Source organism: Plecotus auritus (genome assembly GCF_963455305.1).
Source record: "Plecotus auritus genome assembly, chromosome: 4".
Taxonomy (NCBI): Eukaryota; Metazoa; Chordata; class Mammalia; order Chiroptera; family Vespertilionidae; genus Plecotus; species Plecotus auritus.
The window spans coordinates 82853606-82866721 of record NC_137775.1 but is presented as its reverse complement, the minus strand read 5'-3'; the positions used below and the strand labels follow the sequence as shown (position 1 = coordinate 82866721).

At 41.4% G+C, this 13116-nt stretch overlaps 1 protein-coding gene across 1 annotated transcript; it reads right to left on the bottom strand.

Moving 5' to 3' along the window:
* Positions 1 to 4148: 4148 nt before the first annotated feature.
* IL17F (interleukin 17F) lies at positions 4149 to 5767 on the bottom strand (the record flags this gene model as incomplete). Its single annotated transcript, XM_080666388.1, has 2 exons — positions 5568 to 5767; positions 4149 to 4413 (listed from the first exon to the last, which is right to left on the bottom strand). The coding sequence occupies exons 1-2, from the start codon at positions 5750 to 5752 to the stop codon at positions 4149 to 4151; spliced, it is 450 nt and encodes a 149-aa protein (XP_080522514.1). The 5' UTR covers positions 5753 to 5767.
* Between the last annotated feature and the right edge of the window lie 7349 nt (positions 5768 to 13116).

Genomic DNA, 13116 nt, shown 5'->3' with positions numbered 1-13116 from the left:
TACATAGCCCATGGACACAGACAATAGTGTGGTGAAGGCCTGGGAGGGGCTGGTGCAGGGTGGAAAGGGTCAATGGGAAAAAAACACACAAAAGGGACATCTGTAATACTTTCAACAATAGGTAAATTTAAAAATGCATTTTCTACCTCTCCTATTAGAAACAAAAAAAGCAAACTTATTTAATACCCATTTTTCTCACTGTAAATTACAAGGGAAAATCCTCTCATGAAGCATTATAAATATGTGGAAAGAGAGGGGTAGGGTAGGGAGGGAGGGAGAGAGAGTAAGAATATGACTTTTCCCACAGCCAAGCCTTCATAAATATGAACAGATATCAGAAGAGAAGGCTAGGTGCTTTCAAGTTTCCATGTGGAAAGAAAAGTCCCTCTGTTCACACGTTATGATGGTAGTATTTGAACCACTCAACTTAGACCATTTCTCCTACAGACAAAGCAAGGAACTGTTGAGTCCCAGAAAACTGAACTGAAAACAGCTTGCTCATTCAGCCTCAGCCGAGTCTTAAGTGGCTGCCGAAGAAGATAGATTCCCCGTAAAGGAACTATTTGTAACCTTACGGGAACAAGTGGGCACAGTATGCCGCCTTGTGAGGGAGAGGGTCTGCAATTTCCTGAATAACAGCCAGCCTTCAGCTCAAGCTGGGAGAGGAAGGCAAACTCAGGGCCCCAGACTCTGGGGGAACCATGTACAATGCACCTAAAATGTGAGATGTGTAGGTACGCTGCACCAGCTCCCAGGGCCAGCCCTAAGCCACATAGAGAAGTGACTAAACTGGGTCTTTATTGAAAATAAAGTCAACATGCATGAAAAGTCATGCACTTGAAGTCAGTGAACCTATTTCAGCCACTAACTACCCAAGTGACCTTGAGCAAGTCACCTAATTCCTCTGGACCTCAACTGCCAATGAGCAAGGTTGACCAGGTGATTGACAGGGGCCTATTCAGCTCTAACAATGTGCAATCATAGGAGAGAAGATGTTTTCTCTCTGATCTTCTAACTGGCCTTCAGGTTTTCAACCCCTTTTGCACATCACCACCAAAAGTATCTTATGAACTACAGCTGTGTTCTTATCACATCTGCTATAGTACATACAATACCATCCACAAGTGGGCCATTTGCCTCCTGACATGTTAATTCAATCATCATTTCAAGAAATATTATTTTTTAATAAATATTCTTTTATTGATTTCAGAGAGGAAGGGGGAGGAAGAGAGAGATAGAAACATCAGTGATGAGAGAGAATCATTGATTGGCTGCTTCCTGCACGCCCCCCCATTGGGGATTGAGCCTGCAACCCGGGCATGTCCCCTAACCAGGAACCCAATCGTGACCTCCTGGTTCATAGGTCAACACTCAACCACTGAGCCAAGCCGCTTGGGCAAGAAATATTTCTTATGTATCCCCCACTGTATTCCCATGTCCACATTATCCCAGGCACATGGAATGACTTGCTGCTCCCCTAACACACCAAGCTTTTTTAGGCCTCTGTTGCTTTTGCTTACACTCTTCCCTTTGCTAGAAATGCCCTTCCCCCATTTTTCTCTAAAGCAACTCATATTCATCTCACTGAAAATGTCATCTCCTTTCTGAAATCTCCCGGTGAGCTATCATCCTCTATATCTTCTCAACATGACTATAGTACTTAGCACATTGTTTTGAAATTACACATGTACATGTGTAACAAGACAATACCTTGATACACGCAGAGGTGTGATTTTTTTCCTCTGCAATTTCCTTCATCTGTATACTTCTGCTACTCAGGGCCTTTTCATATGTACTATCCTCTGGGCAGGGCTATCACTGCCAAAATGAACAGAGAAAGGAAGACACATCACATAGTCTTGAGCATGGACTTGGGAGATTCATGGCAAGCATGAAGCTGACAGCTATGAGAGAAAACATAGATTTTTTAGATTTCCAGAGCCTGAACATTTTAAGTATAAATGATATCAATGTTGATCCCATAAGCAAAAGATTCTGAAGCAAAGAGATGAAGAGCCAGCCTACCAAGCTACTCCATACCCACCCTCACCAATAGATAAACGTTCTCCACACGAAAGAATTAAAAGTGGGGCCAGGCTCCTGCCACTTGCCCATCCTCAAGCTGAGTTGCAGGTGGAGGCGAGAAGTTATGCCCTACTGCCTCTCTGGGACCTGGAAGACAGCAGCAATGCAGATGTGCTCTGAGCCAGTGGTATGGTAACAGTAAAGAAGAAAATGTGGTGTGTCATTTCTGGGCAAGAGAGGGATAGGAGAACCTTCTGAATGTCATGGAGACCAGAATATGGAAGCTTCTGTGTCCTCAGGAAGCATTAGAGATGGATGAAAGACAACCAGTGACCCAAAAAGAAGTCAGAACAAGGCAAATGCAAAGTGACCACCATGGCCCTAATGACCAGGGGCTCTGTGGTTAGCCATTGCCAATACTGTGGCCCTTCCATATGCATTCCTTACTTTTCTTTGTATTGCTAGTGGGTAGCACAGTAGCCAATAAGTGCTCACTTTGTAAAATAATGTAGCTAGGAAGATGGATCAGTAAAGAGTTACCAGGGAGCATGGTAACTGTACCATTTTCCTTAATTCTCCATATATACCTCAAGAACCATTAATAATAAAATAACTCTCCAACTCATAGAGACAAAGAGTAGATTGGTGGTTGCCAGGAGCTGGGGAGGGGGGAAGTGGGGAGATGTTGGACAAAAGGTATCAGTTATAAGGTGAATGAGTTCTGGGGATGTACTAATGTATAGCATAGTACTGTATTGTAGATTTGAAATTTGCTAAGATTTCATCTTTAATGTTCTTACTACAGATAAAAAGGTAACTCTGTGATGGAATGGAGGTATAACTAACCTTATTGTGGTAATCATTTCATATCTATAATAATAAAAGCATAATATGCTAATTAGACCGGATGTCCTTCCGGACGACCTTCTGGATGAAGCTGGGGCTGCGAGGGAAGCCCGGGTCTCAGGTGCCATTGGGAAGCCGGTGCCAGCAGCTGGGGGAAGGAAGGCCTACTCTTGCACGAAGTCGTGCATCGGGCCTCTAGTACTAGTATATTTGTGTATCAAATCATCACATTGTACACTTCAAACTTATATCCTGTTATTTATCAATTATATCTCCATAAAGCTGAAAAAAACTAATATCACCAAGCTTACACACACAAAATAATAATAATAAAATAATTCTAACACTAGTGCTCTGATGAGAAAATATGAAAAACAAATGACAGGCCGAAACCGGTTTGGCTCAATGGATAGAGCGTCAGCCTGCGGACTGAAAGGTCCCAGGTTCTATTCCGGTCAAGGGCACATACCTTGGTTGCGGGCACATCCCCAGTAGGAGGTGTGCAGGAGGCAGCTGATCGATGTTTCTCTCTCATCGATGTTTCTAACTCTCTATCCCTTTCCCTTCCTCTCTGTAAAATATCAATAAAATACATTAAAAAAACAAAAAAACAAATGACAGGTATATAGAATTTCAACATTTTTAGGGGTACAAGGTCATGAATACAATGTGAAATGAACACCAAAAGTATTTTTAAATCATTAATATTTTATTATATTAGTTCTTGATGTATTAATTTTTCTCCTAAAATTTTATATAATCAATATATCATAAATACATGAACAATTTCCTTGCAAATATAAATATCAGGCCAACCTTGTCTATATTTAGCAAATGCTCAATAAACATAGGTATTAGATCCTTACCCCCATCCTTTCCACCCACCCCAGCCTGCACAGCTCCTCCCACACTCTTATATTGTGGCTATATTTTCTGCATTTTCTTCCACATGGAACAGAGGCGCATTTTACCAACAAAGCTCCCAGGGAATGGCGCCACATCCCAGCAACTGCATGGCTGGTCACCACACATGATTGTGTGATAGTCATCCCAGCACATGAACAGAGTGGACCAAGGGCTCCTTCATTCGCCATTCATTTTCAGGGGGTTGGGACATTGAAACATCTCAGGATAATATTAGGATTCGGAAGCACCCCAGAGAGTTAACACTATATCTAATAAAAAGCTTTGAGGATTCCATGCAAACCACACTAAGAGAGAATCGGGGACCACTCAGGACTTGATGCAGGAGGAGGAGTGGCACTTCTACAGCTTCTTCAGCTAAGTTGAGGGGCAACTCTCAGGTCACGTACATGGCGGACGATGGGGGTGACGCAGGTGCAGCCAACAGTCACCCTCATCTTCTCCAGCCGGAAGGAGTGAGTGCAGCCCTGGGGCTCCCTCCGAAGGACCAGGACCTCTTGCTGGATGGGAACGGAGTTCAGAGAGCTGTCTTCCTTCCCCTCGGCATCGATGCAGCCCAAGTGCCTGCACTGGGCCTCTGCAATCTCGGAGGGGAACCGGTGAGGGTCCTTGGTGATGCTGCAGGAGAAGCAGGCAGATGCAGATGGTGAGATAGGGAAGGGACATGGACAAAGGATGCGAGCCCTGCAGCCCTGCACGCACCCACAGGGAGGTGGTTCTGAGTAACTCTGGGCTGCAGCACAGGCTGTGGATCAGACAGTCTGGATTCATGCACAGCCCTCTGGCAGATGCTTAACTCCCTAAGCCTCAGTTTCCTCAGCTATGAAATGGCGATTCTCATATCTCTCTCTCATGGAATTGTTGAGAACATTCAGTGGTACAAATGCAAAGGAAATGGCACACTGTAAATGTTGGCATTCAATACATGTTAGATCTTTTAGTTTATTTTTCTTTACAGTGTTATTATAATAATTATTATTCATTCTTTGCTTAGAAACTAAAATCACCAGTAGGTCTCCCACTATATGATCTGCAAAGCCTGCTGCTTGGAAAAGAAGACCAAAGCCCCTGAGGTTTGTAAACCCAGTGGCTTCTCTCAGTTTCTCCCTCAACAGCCCCCTCAGCCAGGAGGATAAAGGCAGCCAGGCCAATCCAGCCAACTTGCCAGTTGTGTACATTCCCTCACGTGGAAGCAAAACAAGCAGCCCAGCAGCATGTCGCATTATCCCTGGAATTGGTTTTCATACTTATAAAGGGAGAATATAGAGGAGTGCTTGATATTGCAGGGCCCTGCACATCAGACAAAGGCACAAGACTGCCCCCTGAACATCCCGCCTAGGATCCCACTTCCCAAACAGGTTTTGCTCCTCCACTGGGCTCTCTTCCCCACTCCTTGACAACCAGTGTCTAATCTGAGTGGATCTCTTGAAACTTGACCTTTTTTGGTTCCCACTTATTCCTGTGCAGAGATCATTGTGTGGGCTGCTTTAAAGAGACCTCTCTTCCAACACAGAAAGTGTGTAAAGTCTAATCTAGGGCCCCATGAAGCAGAAAAGGGCAGAATCAATGAAAAGTTGGAAACAAAATAGTAAGACTTTGGACCACCTAGTCCAAAACAGCAAGAAAAAATGTGTGCTCCCAGGTAAAGTTGGATTTCTGTTTTTTAAGAGAATATGTGAGGGCTTTTAGTTTTTCTAAATTTTCTACATTCCGGTTAGAATAAATTCACATATAGTTCAAAGCATGTGAAGACCAGTCTCCTTTGCACTTACTTGTAATCCCAGGGGGAGCTGGAACGGTTCTGGAAGTTATGTGAGATGGTAACAGCCTGCTTTTGACTGAGGATGTGAATGTCAACCCTCACACTGTTGTCCTCCAGAGGAGGACAAAGGGCAGTATCCCCAGCTTTGGGTTTTTCCTGAGCTGCCCCCTCCCTCAGGAGAGCGAGCCCCAACATCAACAGCAGCAGACACTTGACCTGGAAAATAGAGGAGGTTGCCGTTGGTTAGGGACTGTGGTGTCACTTGCTGGCAAGAGACATCCCATGCTTTACCTGAATTCAGCATTCCTGATCGTCTATGAGATCAGGACTTCTCTCTGAGCCTCAGATCCTCACCTAGAAACAGGAACAGTCATACATGAAGACATCAGGGTACCAAACTGAGAACTAAATTTGGTAGCCTGGTGACTGAGCCTCCACGGTGTGAGACAGAAAGACAACAGGATCTGGGATTGGGTGTAAATCTTGACCTGGTCTCCTCCTGAGCCTCTGGTTTTTCTTCTTTCCAACTGGATTATAATACTGGCTTTATAATAGTATTCACAAGATTAAATGAAATGTTCTATGTAAAGCTCCTGTACATCTAACAAAAACAGGCTTACTAAATGATAGCTTTAATTTTTCTTTCCAAGATACCATAAATCTTCCACAACATCCTTTCTCCCAGCCATTCATTCATCTAGAATACACCTTCTACCTCGATCTTTCCAATTTCTATCCTTCCATCAAGACCCCACTCGGTCATGGTCTCCTTCAGAAACTATCCCTAAAGTAGTTCAATTAGAAGTATGCTAATTATCCTTAAATCATGAAGCTTTTACCATCTACCACTCAAGCAGCATTTCTTTACTGAATGAAAATGTACTGTTTGTGTTCATGTCAGATCTATGCCTGTTAGACTGTAAATTCCTACAGGAGAACGTGTCATAGAATGGGTGTTCCATAAATACTTTCTGGATGGACAAAAAGTGGGTGAGTAAATGGATAAACAAAACAATACAGTTAAATTAACAATATAGTTAATTTCCCACAAGCAATGAATCAAGAAAAACACTATAGCAAAGTTCCAAGTATTCATGATAATTGAAAGAAGCAGGGACACTAATGATGACCAACAACAGATTATGGAAACTATTTCTTTTTAACCTTTATATTGAAACTAGAGGCCCGGTGCACGAATTCACGCATGGGTGGGGTCCCTCAGCTTGGCCATCTCACCCAGTCCTGATTGGGACTGGCCATCCAGGGGGAGGGACTGTGGGAGGTTGGCTGTGGGAGCACACTGACCACCAGGGGGCAGCTCCTGTGTTAAGCGTCTGCTCCCTGGTGTTCAGTGCGCATCATAGCTACTGGCCGGTTGTCCATAATGGTCACTTAGGCTTTTATATATATAGTTATTGGTTTATCTGGTGTTGCAATAATGCACAATGAAAGAGTGCTCTGTAAGACCTACCTAAAAAAAAAAGAACTGAAAATCTCTCCAGCTTCCTTTTGTCAAAAAGGTGCTTTGTTCACCTCACCATCACCACTACCCTTACTGGGGATGGACAAGGCCCATCACCAACTCTCAACATGATGCAGAACAAAGCTGAGGCTGAGTTGCTTTCATTCTCTGGGCTCAGTGTTGTCAGGCTCACACTCCCCATGAATTAAGGTAGGCAAGGCAACCAGACACATTAGTTAGAAGGACCTCTGTTTTATATTTTGCAGGTACTGGAGGCAAGAAATTATAAGAGTAAACAAAGAGGTTATGGTGCCAACGTGCTGTATCAAGGTAGCTGATACTAAAAAGAAGTTGAAAGCGAGATTGACCCAGATAAGCCCAAATGAGGTTGATTTGCCTTCAGATAATCAGCAGTCATCTACTTTCATCTCCCACAATCATTCATTCATTCATCAACTTTTTTTGTCTCTATTGTGTGGTGATTCAGGACATGGGCTCTGGAATCAGATGTCCTGGGCCCAAAACTCAGTTCCAAGACACTTACTAGCTGTGACTCAGTTTCCTCCACCACAAAATGTGAAGATTAAATGATATGGCCCATATAAGGCATGAAGAGCATGGCCAGCACATGCAAATATTCAGCACAGGTGACTATAGTTAAGTCGACATTGTGCTAATGATACACAGTAGACAGGAAAGATGTGAAATTGGCCCTCATGCATCTTCTCTGTAGACATAGCATTATGACATTTTAAAAAGTAAAAGGATGCCTGCTTCGATTGCCTCTCAGGCCCATCAATAACTTCCTTAGATTTATTACATAAATTCCTCCTTTGTGTTTTTTCTTCTGTATCATACTTACTGAATCATTTTTATATCTAATTGTCAAAGCTTTAAAATAACTGTTCCTTGAGGTTATATGAGTTAGCAAAAATTGCCATGCTTCTAATAAGTCATTATTATATTTGCTTATATTCTTTGAGTATTTTAGAAAACACTATTATATCTCTTTAAACGTTGGATTCTCACAACTTGCTTATGGGGTCAGTAGAGCTAGTATTAATTATCCTCATTAGACAGGTGAAGGAGTTGTGTCTGAGAGGTAACAAATAACTTGGTTGGCTTCACCAGCCTGTCAATGCCAGTCTGGGGACTTAAACCTAGCTGTCAGTGGCCAGTGCTATTGTTATTGAAGATTCTTATTACTGTCACCAACATGTAGCCACTCACCATATTTTATCTTAGCTTTGTCCCACCAAAGTAGCCAAGCAGTTTAAGCACTGTGACAGCTGTGTCGGGAACACATGAGTGTTGTAAGTTATCTGGCCCTTTATTAGGAAATCAGATGCTGTCTGCAAATCCCTCCAGTTTGCTCCACAAAGCTGTGGTTCTGAAACTGTAGGTTTTAGTGGTTATGCAATTAAGAGCAGGGGCTCTGACAAGGCTCTTGCTGCTTCTTAAAAACGATGTCTACAACACTTCTTCTTTAAGAGGTTCAAAATCTTGCATCTGAACCATTCAAGGAGAAGAATACTGTACTTGGAGTCATTAAACCTAGATCCATGTCCCAGTTCTTGTGTGTATATTACTCAGTGATGTTAAATCACTTAACTTGAGCCGTTGTTCACGTGTATAATGGGAAAAGTAGTTCCCTACCTACGTCATTGGGTTGATGAGAGTCTCAGAGGTAAAATAAATAATATTAATATTAACACTTATTTAATAAGTGCTTTCTCTATCTTTATTGATTGTTACATTAAAATGGCCAGGTTAACTAAAAACTACACATACATAGATATGCTATTTCAGAGTATAGCTTTAGTCATTTGCAATGATATCAATTAATCCCCCAAAAAATCCCACAAGAAAGATGCCATTATTATTGCCCTATACTGAAAAGAGAATAATAATGTACAAGTGGTTAAAAACTTACCCCAAATCCCACATTTAGTAAGCAGTGGAGCCAGGTCTGACTCCAGAGCCTATCCCCCAATGTTGCACTTTGCTGCATTTCTCATCATTTCTAAACCAACATATAAATATAATATAGTATTATTAGCACTACATGGCATGGCGTATTTATGAAACCCAAGCTTTTTTAAGTTGCATGGCTTATACACTAAGAAAAAAAGAGATGATTTAAGCCAATAACATGGTGAGTGGTTTCCTAAGCTCTATTTTCATAAGCTTTTCCCAGGTCTTACCTGACTGCTGCCAGGCAAGAGTCTAGACCCAGGGGAGGTAGATTTCCATCACACTAACATCTCTCTCTCCTCAAAGAGGAATGAAAAGATACAAAAAATAATCAGCCATCAGAGACATGGCAAATGTCCCTCCTCTAGGAGCTGTCCAAAGTTCATCCCTGGGTCGTTCCACTTCCTCCATCCAGGGCACTCCTTCTCTACCTGCAGTCTTGGGGAGATCATTAAGCTTCTTGGGACGCCAAGTTCCTCGGTTAATAAAGATATATAGAACATATAAATGCTAAAGGGCTGACTAAGCTCCTGCATGAAATTAGATTTTTAAGCCAGTTTAACTCTACAGTGGTGACTACAGGAAAGATAATGTAGTTCATGACCAAGAGCCAAGCAAGCTAACACCAACTATGCAAAAACCATCAGGTGAAGAGCTAGCTTACACCCCATTATAATTTCTAGTTATTATTTTTCTCCACCAGATGTGGGTCAGAATTAAAGTCAGCTCTGTTTTTATTTATTTTTTTAATATATATTTTATTGATTTTTTTACAGAGAGGAAGGGAGAGGGATAGAGAGTTAGAAACATCGATGAAAGAGAAACATCGATCAGCTGCCTCCTGCACACTCCCTACTGGGGATGTGCCTGCAACCAAGGTACATGCCCTTGACCAGAATCGAACCTGGGACCCTTCAGTCCACAGGCCAACACTCTATCCACTGAGCCAAACCAGTCAGGGCAAGCTCTGTTTTTAAAAGAAATAACCCCAATTGAGCCTAATTCCTGAGAAATCTGCTTTTCTGAATTCCTAGGAAATGACTCTACCTAAACAAAAGTCATTATTATTACTCACCATGGCTGCGGGATGTCGGGTGGTCATTGTCGTTTTGCTCTGGTTGCCTGCTTCGTGCAGTAAGCTCTTTCTGTGCATGCCCTGTGTGTGCCTGTGTGTGTCAATGAGAGTACCTGTCGATTTTATAGCAATCAGTGTCCTTGTTTTGATTGACCCGCTTACCATCTTAAGATGTGGTTGCCCCAGAGTGACTGACGAATGTAGTTTTTTTTTTCCTATTCTACTTCCTGAAGGGGAATCAAAGGGGGATCCTCAAAAGGGATGACGAAAAAAGGACCAAACCTTCCTTTTCTTCTACCCCCATTTACCTCAAATTACGGCAAAATTCTTAACTAAGTTGCTACACAGACAAGCCAAGTTGCAAACTGCTGTCATGATCTTTTTATGGTCTTCCACTAATGGCTAAGGACTTTTGACATGCCTCATATGTTCTATTTTCCAGTCATGCAATATGAACCATGATTTAAGTGGGAGATAAGTCACCCTCAGAGGAGCACTGGTATTAAATGGCAGACCTCTCTTGTGCTCCATTTTATGAATGGGAAAATAAAACCAAAGAAATGAGTGACATCAGTGAGAGATTCTGAAATTACATCCCCAGGCAGTTTTGTGGTAACCTGAATTAATTCTATTTTAACCCTTACCGATACTTAATAAATAATCATTATTCATGCAACATATAAACGACCACTCTCTTGGCTATCTCTGATTGAGGATGATTTTTTTTTAACCAAAATGGATTGCTGTGGTGTGTAATTTTAAATAACCTGTGGAAAGTTAATTTGTCTCGGTTAACTTCAGGTCAACAAACATTTTTCTTCCTTTATTTTTTTTAATAAACTCACAGAGGAGCTGCAGTTTATTTTTGTTTTGTTTTGTTTTGCAGTTTATTTTTTATTTGTTTATTTTATTGTTAATCCTCACCTGAGGACATTTTTCCATTGATTTTTAGAGAGAGTAGAAGGGGAAGGGAAGAGACAGAGAGAGAGAAACATGGATATGAGAGAGACACATTGATTGGTTGCCTCCCGCATGAGCCCTGACCAGGCCGGGGATCAAGCCTGCAACCAAGGTACATGCCTTTGACTGGAATCAAACCTGTGTCCCTTCAGTTTGAGGGCCAATGGTCTATCCACTAAGCCAAAACTGGATAGGGCGCAACAAACATATACTAAGCACATGCTATGTGTCAGGCATTGTACCTTAGAAATACAGACATTTTTGAAATAACAGTAACTTACCAGTACTTTTTTAAAAAATATTTTTTATTGACTTTTAGAGAGAGAGAGGAAGGAAGAGGGATAGAAAGATAGAAACATGGATGAGAAAGAAACACCATTGATCAATCAGCTGCCTCCTGCACACCCCCCACTGGGGACTGAACCCACAACCTGGGCATTTGCCCAGGAATCAAATCGTGACCTCTTTGTTCATAGTCCAATGCTCAACCACTGAGCCACAACAGCCTGGCAACAGTAACTTAATTTTTTTTTATCTCCATTAATATTAGGTATAATTACACGTGCTTTTTTAAAAAAGGCAGGACACATTCTAGCAGGGCAGTTATTTTCATCTATCACATGTTTGAAAAATTTTCCTCCATTTTCTTTAATCAAAGGAAATTGAAGAAATTTGGGTTCGTTGGAAGACCCTCCAGATTTTAACAAAATTCTTCTGTGATCATAGGCTTTTCATCCATATTTCTATTCTCCATACCTGTGGGTTCTTCTCTGCCTCTCTCCTCTGGAACAATCAAAAGTTGAATTCCTATAAGAAGACTTCCTTGAATTATCCTCTCAGGCATCATGCCCATCCTCTTTATCTCTCTGCTCATACTTAGTTTATTTTGCACTTGCTTAAATGTTTTGGGATAAGCCTCTTAGGTCTTCATGGACTTGGGGTAAATTTAGTTTCCCCCAATAATCTACTAGTCTCCTTCTCTAAACATACATCCCCAAATAGACAATCTAAATTAAAGCAATGTATTTTTTATGCATATACAGATTCAAGACAGGGCCTCCTGGCCAACCCCTTCTAGCTAGACTGAAACCCTTAAGCCCATCTTATAAATGTCAAGACTTTACCAGATATTCAGTGAAGCTACCACCAGGAAATCAAGAGGCATGTTTTCATGTACCATTTATGCTACCAAAGCAATATATGCAATAGACCCTTAAAGGCATACTAAATTGAGTGGTTTCTTCAGAGCCATGCCTCAATGCATAGAAGACTATAGCAGCCCTCTTGAAAGAAGTGCCTTATTTAATACAAGAGGATTTTCTGGATTGCTGGGGAGGAGTAAATGGCCTTTTGTATAAGAAAGAAGCAACATTGATGTTTTACATCCAATGGTCACAACGTTTTCCCCAATCAAGGTAAAAATAACTAACTTATCAGGAAGTCAAACTAGTAACCTGCTTTCACCTAGTTTGAACTGAATCAACAGATTCACATTATTTCATCTAACATTTATTGAGCACTTTTATAGTGTAAATTATGTGCTAATACTGGGGACACAATAACGAATATATGGTGAACACAGAGCTGACTATGGTGGAAGGCTCACTAATTGGCCCTGTACCACCCGACTCAAGCTGTTACCAGCTTTAAGCATTTCCATAATTCAAGTGGAGCCATCATGCAACACAGTGACAGCTATGACATTGCACACACAATTCAAGAGCCCACAGAAAGAGACTCTGGAGTTCCAAGAATGAGTTACACACAGCCTTCCATGAGGTAAGATATTATAGCTGGCCAAACATTCAAGTTAGTAAGATTTTTTTAAAGCCCAACTACATGCTTGTTGCTGCTATTATCGGTAATAGACTGTACTATCATAATTAGTTGAAACTCTTATGGAAAGAAAGCAAACACACATATATTAACCAAGAAATAATGACATGAGATTGTTGGAGACATTTAGAGTTCAATGTACACATTTAGTTTTTTTAGTGTTTTGTTTTTTTACCTTATATCTCCTCATGAAAACAAAGCACTATTGAGTGTCTGTTACTATAGAGAACTTCAATCTTAGGTCACAATATT